This window comes from Octopus sinensis, linkage group LG10 (genome assembly GCF_006345805.1).
Source record: "Octopus sinensis linkage group LG10, ASM634580v1, whole genome shotgun sequence".
In the NCBI taxonomy this organism is placed as follows: Eukaryota; Metazoa; Mollusca; class Cephalopoda; order Octopoda; family Octopodidae; genus Octopus; species Octopus sinensis.
Genome location: NC_043006.1, coordinates 25,802,245 through 25,817,675, shown reverse-complemented (window position 1 = coordinate 25,817,675; position 15,431 = coordinate 25,802,245). Strand labels below are relative to the sequence as shown.

The 15,431-nt window shown below is 35.1% G+C and overlaps 1 protein-coding gene across 7 annotated transcripts in view; it reads left to right on the top strand.

Annotated features, from left to right (window-relative positions):
* Nucleotides 1-15,431, top strand: part of LOC115216756 (golgin subfamily A member 4) — a 158,989-nt gene that overhangs the window by 109,051 nt on the left and 34,507 nt on the right. For 5 of the 7 annotated variants that reach the window (XM_029786316.2, XM_029786315.2, XM_029786314.2 and 2 more), the window contains 6 exons: nt 3,296-3,426; nt 4,210-4,407; nt 5,638-5,762; nt 9,709-9,847; nt 12,975-13,043; nt 14,115-14,249. In XM_029786316.2, coding sequence (XP_029642176.1) covers nt 3,296-3,426; nt 4,210-4,407; nt 5,638-5,762; nt 9,709-9,847; nt 12,975-13,043; nt 14,115-14,249 — 797 coding nt within the window. Of the gene's footprint in view, nt 1-3,295; nt 3,427-4,209; nt 4,408-4,655; nt 4,704-5,637; nt 5,763-9,651; nt 9,848-12,974; nt 13,044-14,114; nt 14,250-15,431 lie in introns of those variants that run through there. The other 2 variants (XM_036506402.1, XM_036506403.1) reach the window with 2 other exon arrangements.

Genomic DNA, 15,431 nt, shown 5'->3' with positions numbered 1-15,431 from the left:
TGTATCAGCAGAATCAAGTAGCACAGGTGTAGGTATGTTTATAAGTATATTTATATGTGTTGGAAGGAAATTAGAAGAACTATAAATAATTGTTGATGCCGTGGAATGTTGGCATGTCTAGTTTGAAAATCTATGCTCCTAAAGTTGCCTGCTAATAGGAAGACATGGTATTGGAGTAATCTGAATATAGAGTAGGAACTGTCTAGAAAGTTGAAATTGTAACCCATAAGTTTAGGCAGACAGGTATTGTAACAAATGTGAAACAGGTACTCTCAGAAGTGATCTGCCAAGTATCAGCTAAGTTTCAAATATGTGCAGTGCTTTAGTAAGTTGACATTTGATGTTGAGTACACTGTTGGATTTAGACATGAAGCAGCTGGAAACTTTGATGGTAGACTTAGAATCACATAAAGGTGTGATGGTGGTGATGAAAGGACTTGTGTACATATATGTAATCAGTTGTTTTTTTAATTCCCAAGAGCAGTCAGCTATTCTAGTTAGAGTGTGACTTAAGGCAAAAGAATTGCTGACTTCCATGCTATATATGCTATAATCTATGTCAAACCATCCAACGACTTTACACTAATTCATTTCTAACCTCATTTCTTCAATTGCTCTTTCCCTCTTGGCTCATCTCAACTCCTTTTTACTATAAACATTAAATTCCTCTATATCATCATCCTAACCTTCAGATTCTTTCTTGACATGTGCACCACACTCAACTTTAATATTCCTACATTTCTGTATCTTACCAAACTCATCTTTACTTTCAGTTGCTTCCCTTCCTTGACTGGGTTCTACCAGCATATCACTACATTGGCTGATTACACTAGTGGGGGTACTAATTATGCCAACATGTTTGTTGGTTATCTTGAGGTCCAGATTTTCATTTTGTTTACTGGTCCCACCACAGATCATTAGATAAGATCATTATATTGATGACCATAATGTTGAGAGGCGGTTGGATGGAACCTACACTCGCCTCCTTATGAGAGCTCAAAATCTCTCATGGAAGCGTCATCCAACCAAAATGCAAATATATGGGAAACTACCACCTGTGTCATCTCTTGTGAAAGGTAGGAGAGTCCAGTTTGCTGGACATAGTTGTAGAGCTGAAAATGAGGCAATCTACTCGCAATACCAGAGGGTGCACACTCTCCTACCCTGATGTAATCTCCAGGGATATAGGCATCCAGCAACGGGACCTCCGTAATGCTATGATGGACCGTGAAGTCTGGCGTAGCATGGTAAATTCCATTGTCTTGACCACGGTCGAACAATGATGATGATGATGTTGATGTCTCTGTTATGCAGGAGCAGCTTACTTCTTTCAATTCTTTTTCACTCCACTTTGGATTTCACTTCCAACATTAACTTCTTAGACATTCTCATTTCCATTGACAACTTATCACCTCCTCACTCCTGTCTTTTATAAACCTGACATCTCTAACCCCTACCTTTGTTTCTTCCCTTCCTCCCCAACACATACTAAATTTACTATCCCTTTCTTCCACTGCCTCCATCTTTGTCACTTCTGCAGTAATGAAGATGGAGGCTTTCTGAGGCTAAATCACACCAAATATTCTACTTCTTTCACACTGCAATTCCTTCTCATGCTTACTTTGTTTGTGTTTGTCTCCAAGCTTGAGCCATTGACCACATCTCTTTAATCCTATCCTACTTTGTTCCTTTGCCCCTCACTTTCTCTCACTATCCAACCACCCCATTGTACTACTCTTCATAATTTTTGCTTTCTACAATCTGATCCAGCTGTTACTCCCATCTTTCCTGAGTTTCACTTCCATCTTCCAGACATAATTATAACATTTTACCTCTTGAACATAGTTCCTTAACTTCTGGTCGCAGTCAGTCTGGAATATCTGCCTACTTTTAGGAGAGATGTAAGATCTGTTCTTTATTTACTAACATCACAACTTTATATGGTTCCAACTCCACCTTTCAGGCTCCCCATCTCTTTATACCTGCTTTTCAAAATGTATTACACTACATTCAATGTCAACTTTGTAATGCATCATACATAGTTAAAATTGGCAGATCACTTCTAAGAGCACCTGCTCAATGTTCATTGCAACAACACTTGTCATCCGAAACCCATGGATTGCAATTTCAATTTCCTAGGCTATTTCCATCATAACTTTCATATTACTACAACAGTACATCTCTCTGCTAGTAACCAAGTTTAGGACAAAAAGGTTTATTTTCAAACTCTTCCCACAATATCAGCAACTGTTTATATTTCTTCTAATTCTCCACTCAACGCACATAGATGTACCCAGATTAGTTGACCCTCCTGCACATACATACCAGTATGTCTTGTGCACAGTGACTGCTGCTGCTGCTTACCCTACTTTTGCATACATCTACCATTCATCTCTGATCTCCTTTCTCAGGGTTCCTATATAAAAGCACACAGAATTTCTCTTACTTCTATTCTTTCATAAAAATGCTGATCCTTAAACATCAGTATTTTTTCTTTTTACCACAGCATAATGATTTTTAATAACCATCTCCCATTTCTTTTGAATTACTTGTTCACACACCTACATCAGATTCCCCTGATTAAAAAAACAGAATTTTTTTTTAAAGTTCTGAAAGAACTGCAATAATTGTCTGAGTGACATTTACACAAATGGATACCACTCCAAAAATAAGGGACACTCTAAAAGCTTCAATAACAAATGTTTAATCTAAAATTCAAATTAGTCACCAAGCCTGTATTTAGATTGATCAAATCTTTAGGCATTGTGTTTTGTATTTTTGAGGGTTACTTTTCTCTGTTATCGAAGAGCTGTATTCAGTCTTTTTTTTTAGCTGTTTTCTGCATTCTTAGAAACCAAAACGTAGGCTCCTTTGAACTTCACAGTAAAGGCTTATTTCATCAACAGTAAATTCTTCTGCTTTAGATCTATTTTCTATGCAGACATCACTGACATTTTTTGCAAATTTGGACATTTGAGATTGCTGGAGCTAACATTTTTAATTGTTCTTTTAATTGTTATCTATTCAATAACAATGTAGAGAGAGTGATACTTATAGTTAGTTAAAAACCCTGAGATAAGTGTCATAATGTGAGTTGTCTAGTTGTTTAGATAATATCACACTATGATTCAGGCCAAGTTCCTGTCCATGTAGTTAATAGTCTAGTACCTGAACTGCTATTTTGATATATTTTCTGTTTCACTCTTTTTTTTAATGACTTTACAAAGAAAGTGAAATTTCACTAACACAGAATACCATATCTGCTAACTTGTTTTTAAATTTTATATTTTGATAGAACGTTGCCAACAAGAAGAAACCAATATGATGCGGCAACACCGCAGGGAAATTGATGAAATGACTAAAGAACTAAACTTAAGCCAGAAGGCTTATGAGGATTTAGAAGAAAAATATCACACTGAACTTCAAGTAAGTTTTACTCAGTAACATCTGAAGCTGAAATATGATATATGATATATATTAGTTAATATTTCCTTTAGCTAATGACAAGGATTGGCACTCAGCAGAATATCGGACAGAATGTCTTGTAGTATTTAAATACATTTCTTTGAATTTAAATTTAAAATCCCAGTATGATACTAGAAAATTGGATTAGATGTTTTACAGTATGTAACTATGGAGGGATTTAGTCAATTTTATTTAGACAAGAACAACGATAATTGTCATTATAAGTATGCAAAATCTTTAGAGCGCCATGTCAAGAGAAAATTACCTGCAAAACTTTGGCTTGCATAATTCCATTATTTGTTTTATCAAATCCTGGAAGTGTGAAAGGTAAAAGTCAAAATCATGAGGAACATAGTTACATACTGTAAAACATCTAATCCCACTTGTGAGTATCTCACCAAAAACAATATAGTATTGCTTCCGGATCCACCCTATTTGCCAGTTTTAGCACCTGCAGGCTTCCATCTCTTCCCCAAGATGAAAATGCAGTTCAAAGGTCACTGTTTTAACACTGTTGTCAAGATCCAGAGCAAATCGCAGAGGGTCCTCAACTCACTTACAGAAAACAACGTCCAAGCCAGATTCCAAAAGTGGCAGGAATGATGTGACCGGTGTATTGCTCTGCAAGGTGACTATTTCGAAGGAGATGATGTTAAAACTTAGATAAATAAGCTTTTTGTTTTTTTATTAAACATAACTAATCTGGGGACTTTTTGATACCACCTCATAAATTATTCCTTTCAGAAAATACAGGAAGAAATGGAACACAAATCTCACCAGCTCCAAAATCAAATTGATCATGAAGGACAAATCCACCAGGAAAAATTAGTTGAACTTCAAGGAAAACTTGAGGCAAAGTTTAACCAGCAGACGGAAAGTCTACAAAAGCAGCATAACCAAGAAGTGTCAGCTCTTAGCAGTGAGTGGAACCATGAGAGAAAGGTATTCTGTTTGCTTTATCTTAATTTCAAAACTGTTTCTATAAGCTATATTTTAGATTTCACTGAATGTTTATACTTTATATTTGAGTTCATTCTATTTCTTATCTCATTAATTATGCTACATTGTAGAAGAAATACTCAGAAAACCAAACTCATGATTCAGTTTTAATTTCTAGTTGTAGCAATTTCACAAACATTATTAACTCCCTGGCTAGATAAAAAGCAATGGTGAATTGACGGAATAAAAAGGAAATGGTTGTGTCACAGAAAAGGCTGATCTGAAAGTGTAATGGGTGTCTGCGCCAGTAGCCATTAAAGGAAATGTAATGTGCATAAATGCAATAAAAAAGCTTGATGCCTAGAGAAAGAAATTATGTGTGAATACCACAGGAATAGGATATACACATGTAACACAATGTACCAGAGAACTAAGCATGCAACTAAACAACGCAAAGAAGAGTTCAGTTGACTGATTTAAATATAAAATGTTTTGGATATCTTTCAAGGCTAATGTACAGAGTGTCCAGAGCACATAATGTAAGATTTGTTGGCAATGGTGGTTGTGAAACATAAGGTGGTGGTGTAGGAGGTGTCTGCAAAGGTAGTGTGAATTTGTAAATATAAGTTTTTCTCAAAAATGCTAAGAGTAAAACATGTTTTATATGACACATTCTACCAGTGTCCGAAGTTTGAAAGTGTTTAGTTACAAAAATTTATTTTTTAAATCTGTAGGTCAAAAGGTAAAGATCCCATATTTTCTTGGTTTTTCACATTTTAACAATTACCTCATCCTTTTATTGGGACTTATTTCTATTTCTTGAAACATTTAAACAATATCTGCCAGGTGGTGCTATTAAGTTAGACATGGCCTGGGCCAATACTGGCCAAAACCTTTCTAAGTTATTCTAAGTTACATCCATTATGTATGTATTTTTCACCCATTATTAGTACATTGCTTCTTGCTTCTGTTGTTCACTGTATTGTATAGCCATTACATTTGTCTTTTTATGAGTTTATTGCTACATTGTTCATCTTTATTTTAGATTTTTTTTTTTTCTATTTCTGTCTTTTTGCTTCTGCTGCTATGTTTATTCTACACCCATTTAACAGTTTTTGTAATTACCCTAGCTTCACCACCTTTACTACAATCTGTGTTTCATATCCAGCTGCTTGGTATTTTTTTTTTATATATATGTAATCAATGTTCATACTATTTTCTACTTTTTACTAGGAATTGGTTGTTCAAAATCAATGCACCTTAGAAGCAGTTCAAAGTGGCACTCCAAATGGGGAGGTCCTACGACGCCAAGTCATTGACTTAACGCATCAGTTAGAAATGGAAAAAGAAAAGCACAAGTGCGTATTATTCAAAGTACATATGCTGGCCATGTGATATTCATATTCCTTGTTAGTTTTATTTCACACAACAATTGTTTGGAGATTAGCTTTCAACCAAGTCAATAGAATGTTAGTTTTCTCAGTTGACAGGTTAACAATTCAGATTACAATACATGATTTTGAATTAACTGCCATTACTTTCATTTATTGATCCATAGATATACCATTGGGTGTAATAGATACTAGACTACTAGTTAAAGAATTGAAGAGTTGCTTTGAATTTTGTCTTTGGCAAAGACAATTATCTCGTTTCTGCCTATAGATACCATTCGCCTACTGCTTTGTTGTAAATGAATATTGTTCATGTTAGAAAAATTCAGAGTATAATTGATAAATTTTTCACTAGTTTGAAATATTAGGTTCAAATTCCTTTATAGAGTTGAAAAACGTACTGGGACACTATTTTTTTTTTTTTTTTTTTTTTTTGTACTTGTTTCAGTCATTTGACTGCGGCCATGCTGGAGCACCGCCTTTAGAGTGGTGAAAGAGTACAGCAGGGATCACCACCTCCTGCCGGAGCCTCGTGGAGCTTTTAGGTGTTTTTCGCTCAATAAACACACACAACGCCCGGTCTGGGAATCGAAACCGCGATCCTCCGACCGCAAGTCTGCTGCCCTAACCACTAGGCCATTGCGCCTCCACCATGACAAGTTAGCTTTCTGAAGCTTGAATTTTTTTGTAAGCTTGGAGAAGAGATCACCTCTTGAATTACTGTATGAGGTCTCAAGACCAATAATCTAATTGTTGGTCTACCAGTGTTCAGAAGTTCAGATTTGTAGACAGTTTTGCATAATTTTTATCTGTTAAATGAAATTAGATTTCTTAGAATGAAATGTAAAGATCTGGAGATGGTCAAGTTTTTAAAATTTTAGGAAACCAAATTAAAGGGTCAGTGGTTTGTATGCTGTCACAGACATTGCAATGTGCACGCCTCCTGAGATTTTTGGTATATGATGATATAGTCTGTCATGATAGAGGGGAGTGACTCACTACTGCTAAAGATAGCTACACTGTAAAAATGGCAGTTATCCTATGAGCTGATTGTGATAATATGGAGTTTTTCCGTGAACTTTGGACAAAATAGATACACTAACAATATTTTTTGTTCTCTCATCACTACTTTTGGGTGAACTTGAAAATGAATTTACTATGTAGAATAACAACGAATTAGATGAGAAGTCTTAATTCTTTCCACTGCAAATACCTACATCTTCACAACATTCTATAAGCAATGCACAACTTTATAATGGCTGTGACTGCAGACATGTAATCTTTGACATTGCAAAAGCCTGTTGGCATCTGTTAAAAAATATTTGCAGAAAAGGCAATGAAGTTCCAACATTGTTAACATCATTGGCTACTTCAAGATAAAAAAAGGCCTGAAACTTTATTCACATTATGCACCTCTCAGCAATTCTCCTTAATTACCTCTAAAAGTATGTCACCTAAAACACACAGTAACATAAAGCTAAAGGAAATCTTGCATGGACTTAGTAGAAGACCCAACATATTTCACAAGACATATTTCAGTGATATTACTGGAAAATGATGAAGAATAGAAACAGCTGGTAAGATACATTTTTAACTTATGCTGTCAGAGAAATAATCCACATGATAAGGATATGTTAGAGTTTGATTGTGTTGATAATTATGTTAATCTTATATTATAAAAGAGAAGCTGATCTCCATCGGTTTGTCTGTCAGAACATCTATTAAATGGGGGGAAAGAAGGGGAGGAATCAAAATATACGTCTCAACATATTTCTAGAAAAAGGAAAAGAGAAAAGTTGTTGTTGGGAGAAAAATACAGAGAGAGAGAGAGTGTGTGTGTGTGTGTGTGTGTGTGTGTATGTGGATTCCTTCAACTGTTTGAGGTTTTGTAAAATATGTCCGTTTCTATTTTTAGGTTTATTCTTTTAATTAGTATATCCAAGAATGGGAGCCACTTTTGGCTGTACTCCATTGTGAACTGTATGTTTGGGTTGACACTGTTCAATAGAATTTTGAATTTCAGGAGTTTGTGTTTTCATTCCAGAGTATGAAGCAGCCATCTAGGAATCTTTTCCATTTTTCTTTTATGTATTGGGAAAGGGGGTTTCCAAAGGTAGATAAAGATTCCTGGTATATTATTATTTCCAGATAGCCCATTGTTAGGTTCACAATGACTGGAGCTGCCCTGGTGCCCATGGCAATTCTGAATTTTTGTCGATAAAACATATTGTCAAACTTGAAGTGGTTGTTTCATAGGATGAATTCAACTAATTCAATTATGAATTCTTTGCTAATCCTTTCTGGAATTTCTTCCAGAAATTGGTGCAGCCAGAACTGACTTTTGGTAGACCATAGAAAAGGCTAGATTTGCATTTAAAGTTTGTTAAAAAGTCAATTTCTTTGGTTGTCAGTTCTTTTCCATGGGTTTTAATTAGTGAGGACAGGGTTTTCATTATTTTTTCAGGGTGTAGTTTGTGATTTTTTCGCAATGTTGACTGTCATTAAGCATGGAGATTGCTATATTTCTATTGTATAATGTGTCCATTACTACCACTGCACTTCCTTTATCTGCTTTCTTAATCGTTGTATCTTCATTATTTTGAAGTTCTGTTAGTTCCTTCCATTGTGTAGTGCTAAAGTTTGAGTTGACTTTCTGTTTATGCATGGTGTGGTAGGGAAAGTTTGCAATGTAGTTGCAGAATTCATCAAGATTTTTATTTCTTCCTTTGTGGGGGATATCTCTCTTTTACTCTTTTTACTCTTTTACTTGTTTCAGTCATTTGACTGCGGCCATGCTGGAGCACCGCCTTTAGTCGAGCAACTCCACCCCGGGACTTATTCTTTTGTAAGCCCAGTACTTATTCTATCGGTCTCTTTTGCCGAACCGCTAAGTGACGGGGACGTAAACACACCAGCATCGGTTGTCAAGAATGCTAGGGGGACAAACACAGACACACAAACATACACACACACATACATATATATATATATATACATATATACGACAGGCTTCTTTCAGTTTCCGTCCACCAAATCCACTCACAAGGCATTGGTCGGCCCGGGGCTATAGCAGAAGACACTTGCCCAAGATGCCATGCAGTGGGATTGTGTTTACTTTTGTTTTTGACTAGTGAGTCATTGGTTAATGCTTCTGTGCATTTTAATTTTCTACAGAATTCTATTATATTGTCCTTCACTTCATTTTGGTTGACTTTGCATGGAGTTGGGGTGAATTTTAACTCTTTTGAGAGGATGTCTATTTTTGTACTTCAAAGAGGTTTAGTTGAGGGGTTAATTATCTTCGGATTTTTCCTGATCCCCAGGTTCCAACCTGTGTCCTGATGTCTCTGGCCTGGGGCTAAAAAATGTTGGCCAAAAGTCACCTAGGAATTAATCAAAACCATTTAATTCCAATGTTTATTTATGTTTAACAACTGAATGAATTTAATAAAAGCATCTAAATATGAAACAGCATGAAAATTGTTCAAGCCAAAGTCCTTCTTGAGCGACACATTTTTCCATTCAAGTCAATACAGAATTCCAGATAGTATTTATGGAATTTTGATTTAATATTGGGTGACTTTAGCCAACCCTCTATATATACAGTATATAGTTATTTTTTGGGGTTGCTTGTGTGTGTGTTTGTGTGTCTTTCAACATATAGACAATGCAATATAGACTTTAAAAAAAGACTCACTCTGGCCAATTTCTGAAGGTACATGCATGATTAACAAATATTTTTACTGGCAGCATAGCAACAGAAAAGGAAACTAGTCATTATAAACTACATATTTTATTATCCTGAAAGGGAGTTTTGCTGATATTTTCTATTCTTGAGTTAATGATCTAATTTCAGACTTAATTCTTTAAAGAGCAAAGCAATTTTAGTTGTTTTTGTGTAAATTCAATCCAGATTACAAATCGCTGAGTTACAAACCCAAAATGAAATGCATCGTAGTCAACTTGCAGAACCTTTGTTAGCAGCTCCAAGCCTAGATGATGACTATAATGCTGATCTTCAGAATTTGCAATTGGACAATACAGATTTGAAAGTAAGTTGAATTTTTGAAAGCATAGCAAGTCTATCGTTTTTTGTTTTTTTTTTAAATTTTGCTTCTCATTTAGTGTATAGTGCCATCGTGTTTATTGGATTACTCATCATTGGGGAAATTTATTAATAAAAAAATGGGTATAATTAACCAATAAGAAAGCAAATTGGAAGTTACTGGAATTTCATAATCTTAAAAATAGATTTTAAAATCTTAAACTGAAAAACTGTGTATCTTCAATTTTAGGGCTTCCAGATATTTTTGGCCTTCCTTTATTCCAGTTCTGATTATCCTATTCAAACTGTTATTCAGAAAAGTAGGTTGTTGTCGATTAACCCACCTTGTTTGTCTAGAATATATTATCCAGTGTTTCCTTTTTTAAGACAATAGAATGTTGTTTGACAGAAATTTGACTGCTATTTCTAGCAGGTTGTGTGACATAGTAGTGGCTGAAATCTCAGTATAAGTTGATACATCAATTCAGAACACAAACAATCAATTTCAGAATTATTCAAAATCCAATAACAATTTTTTTATTTTAATTTAATTTGTTGATCTTTCTGACAATACTCTGAGTAACTTCTTTAGTCTTTTATAAATTTCTTTGTGTTGGGATGGGTGAAATATACGGTATTGTAGTTATATGCAGTATCCTTCTGTTACTGTTTTATCTACCAGTGCTCCACCTGGTATTATCATCATCCACTCACTTCCAGTGGTGCTATTGATCAATTACTCTAATGTATCCTTAAACTGTTTTCTCAACTGCATAAAAAACATCCTTGAAATAACATGCTTGCTCCCACTGCACAGTGCCTTGGGAAAGTCTCTTGCTATTGTTCAGTGTGACTAAAGCCTTGTAGCTAAGGCGGCGAGCTGGCAGAAACGTCAGCACGCCGGGCGAAATGCGTAGCCGTATTTCGTCTGCCGTTACGTTCTGAGATCAAATTCCGCCGAGGTCAACTTTGCCTTTCATCCTTTCGGGGTCGATAAATTAAGTACCAGTTACGCACTGGGGTTGATGTAATCGACTTAATCCGTTTGTCTGTCCTTGATTGTCCCCTCTGTGTTTAGCCCCTTGTGTGTAGTAAAGAAATATAAAACCTTGTAGCTTAAATTTGGTGGATGAAAATTACAAGGAAGCATCAGAAGGAGCATTCCTGTTGTTAGATAGTTGACTTAATCATTCACCAGATTTAACATCACTTTCTGACTCATGGATACTATTCTACTGTAAGCATTCAGGACTGACCTCTAGTCTGAGGATAACTTTCTCCCATAAGGGTCAGGGGTATTGCCCTACCTCTTCTGACTAAGCATTAAGTTTTTTTTTCTCCTCTAAAACATCGAAAAAAAAAATGACAGTTTAAAATTACAGTACTAAATTCTGACAACAAAAATTATAAACTTTGTTTACAAAGGTATATATGTTAATTTACTCATTAGTATTTTCATTTGTATATCATAGTTGAAGATTAAGTGGACTCAGTATCTTCAAAACAGTGTTAAAAGGGGCTTGTAGTTGGAACTACAATCAATGGAAGCAGTTTAAACAGAATGCGTAGGTTTTTAAAGAGATTGCTGCCATAAGAACTGATGGAATAAATTACATAAATGAAAGATTCAGTTTGAATTGGATACTTAGTGTGGTAATGAAGACAGGGAAAGTTGCAACTCTATCAGGAATAGTTGCTGATAGTTGATTACTGACTGCAAAATTCCTTGTCCATATGTCATTGGTGAAGTTAAGAAAAGTAACTATTTAATACAATCCCTACTAATTGCTATGGCATGTTTCAAATCTTGTCTTCATAATAATACACTTAGCCCTTGCTTAATAGGCCACATGCAAGTGTACATTGCATGATGTGAAAAAAATGCAGTTAATTTTAATCTGAAAAATTACAAGATTTTGTACAACATCTATTGTTTTTTCATTATCACAGACTTTTGATGAAACTTCTCTATAATTGCTTAAATGCTTAATGTTATAGCCAGACCATCCACAGCAAACTCTGTGTCATCTTCAAAATTGGTGTCATCTCCAGAAAAGTTTCAAATCTCACAGTGCCATAAAAATTGATTAGTGATAGAATATAGACCATAAGATTCTTTGACTGACTACTGTCATGCTGTAGATGTAGGCTCTATTTCTGTCAGTTTTAACTATATATCTGCACACATTTGTGCAGGTCTGTGCAAGTTATTATGAAGAAGACTAACAGTTACCTATGCATGTCTCCCTTCTCCACACTACCAATGTTTTATTCAGTAGAATGGCTACCAACTTGGACCAATATAGCTTGGCACTAGTGCTGTTGCAGTTGTTGTTCTCAAAGCACAAAGAGCTGGAACTGGTACTGCAAAGCATTTCACCTGATCTTGAACAGTTCTACCAATCCACTACTCTGGATTTGTACATTTTATCAGCTCTGAAAGGATGCAGGACAAAGCTGACTTTGATAGGATGTAAGCCTTTCAAGTGTAGAGAGTTGCAATTAATACCATGAGACATTTTTTCTTTACTCTAATGATCCTTCCAATTCATCTGTAGATATATGCTTGCAGAACTGAGCAGAGTACTTAACAACAGCAATTTCAATTTTGCTGAGTCTCTCTTGTATGCTCATGTAAAAATACATTTGATATTTACTGTTGGTTTAATGAAAATATTTGAAGTATCATATAATTATGTTACATTATAATTTTCTCATTCTAATGGATTTCAACTTGTAAGCTTTGGAAGTGATATATGTTAATTTTATTTCTAATCCATATTCACCAGGAGAACTTTGTAAAGAAAAAAAACTAAGTTCCTGGTAAATAATGTATAAGATTGAGTTTTAGTTTCTTACTGTTGTTATTTTACTTCAATAATGATCTTGAGAAAAGCATTGATAATAGTTGTTGATTAGTCTTCTCAAAGCCAGTAACCCATTAACTGATATTTCTAATTACATAAAGTCTTGTGAGTGACTCTTGTAAAATATGTTTAATACATTAATTAATGATTAATCAGTAACTATCAAGACTGATAAAAGCTTACTGGGTACACTGATTGACATGTTTACTGTGAAAAACATACATAATTAAGGTTAACAATATTATTTCAGTATCTTTCTACTTTCAGCTTCAAGTAAAACATTTAAATGATGACCTTGCAGAATGTCATACTCAAATTGAAGTCTTATTACAAAAGGTGAATGAAAATAAATCTTGTGTAAACTATAATGAGGCACTTGTCATAGTGTAGGAGGCAAGATCTTAGCAAACTTTGTCCATGACATAATAGAAATTTTTAATTGTTGTTCTTCACTCGCTACTCTATATATCAACACCAGCATAGGACATTGACAAAACTTTCTACATTCAGTTTTATACCTGTTTAAACTTGGTGCCTAGCTTTATGCATAACTTCCCTCTGTGATGCTCAACAATTAGACATTGATCTTCAATACTTTATCCCGTGTCTTTCTGAGTCTCTCTCTTCCATAAGTTCCATCCACATCTAGCACACTGTATGTCAATGGCACGTCATCTTCAACTTGCTGTTTTTTGCTGCCACAGCATAAAAGTGAACCATTTTTGCATCATATTGTTATGTGTGATGAAAAATGGATTCTTTTCAACAATAGCAAGCATTCTGCATGGTAGTTGGACAGAGAAGAAGTGCCAAAACACAATCCAAAAAAGAATATTCACCAAAAAAGGCTAATGGTGTCTGTTTGGTAGTCCAAACTAATTGGATGAAATGATGAGTGAACTTGCAATTAAACAACAGAGATTGGTCAATAGAGACAGGACAATTCTCTTGCAAAACAATGCTCGACCACACGTTGCACAAAGAATGCTACTCAAGTTACAGGAACTAAACTTGGAAGTACTATGTCATCCACCATATTCACTAGACCTTGCACCAACTGACTACCATGTTTTTCAAGCATTAGACAACTTTTTGCAAGGAAAAAACTTCAAATCTGAAGAAGATGCAAAAACAGCCGTTTGTAATTCTTTGCTGCTGGCATAAATAAACTACCAATAAAATGGCAAAACTGTGTTGATAAATTAGGTGCATACTTTGATTAACTGCATTGCTTTTCATTGCGATAAAGTAAAATAAACTTTCAGTTCAAAATCAGACATTTCATTCTTAATGACCTGATATTCGATCTAATTAAAGGGTAAATAATTTGGTTATGTTTGTTTTTGCTCCTTTTCATCAATTGAAAGTAATTATAGTACAAATTGTCTTTTAACTATTGTATTGTAGATTGATAAACTGGAAAATACCAGCATAGTTGAACCAGAGAGTAGTTCAGTCCTAAATACAACATCATATCACTACAGAGACAATTATAACTGCAACCTGAATGAGCCACTATTGCGGGAACCTACTGAGTTTGAGGTAAGCAATTTGTTATTTTGCAAAAATTTGCAAGCAGCACACTATTTCGACCTGCAAAGCCTGTTACCTTTTTCTGATCTTCAGGGAAATTAATTTCAGTAGGATTTGAGTTGAGGAAAAAATAAAGAACTGATTTTTTTTTTTTTTACTTTCTCAGCTATCCCAATCATCTTTGTATGAATCATCATCATTGGTTAACATCTATCTTACATGCTCGGCTGGGCTGAGTTGGGACAGTCAACAGGATCCAGTGAATCAGAGGACTGTATAAAAATTTAGTTGTTCATTTACTTTATCTGAATACCAACTGCAGCTTACAGCATATTCTTTTAGGTTTTCTGCATCTAACTGATCTGTTATGAGACTTAGGATCCAGGAGCATATATTCTAGGTGTGCGCTGTACACCCATCAAAAGTGGCAAATTCTTTATATTTACTCATTAATTTAATCACAAATCATAATGGAAAACTTTTGTTATACCCCTGCCTGAAATTTGGTGGCAGGCATCCTGAAATAACACTGCACACCTCACAGCGCATTGTATCATGATATGGTACCAGGTGTATCATAGGATAATGGGAGAATGGCAAAAAATTAATGGCAAAGAGTGTGCGACAAGCATGGTTGCATGTTCATTTTTGTGGCAAGAAGTTGTACATTTAAATTAACCTACAATTTCTAAGGTAAAATTAATATTTTATACAATAATTTTTTACTTGCAATATCATCATATAACTGATCTTAATTTGTGGTTCATTGTACTATGAGGTTATCAAACATTTTATGTTTCAAAGAAGGATAGAACTTACATATATAACTAATTTAAGTAAGTAAAATTATACGAGGGGCGTTCAATAAGTAATGCCCCTGACCCACTTCCCATAGCAGTAGAGCAACAAAACTTGGCACAGGTATTAGTCTTTTTCAGCATAGGAACAACCCAGAGTTACACATTTCTCCCATTGTTTGATACAGCTCTGGAGACCGTTTTCATAGAAGACCCCAGCTTGGTCCTCCAACCACGACGTGACTTCAGAAATCAAGGCTGCATCATCTGGGAAACGCTTTCCTTTCAAAAACAACTTCATGGCTGGGAAGAGGTGAAAATCAGAGGGTGCAAGGTCAGGAGAGTACTGGGATGGAGGAAGTGTTCATAGCCGTACGTCTGTGCTTCTGATCTG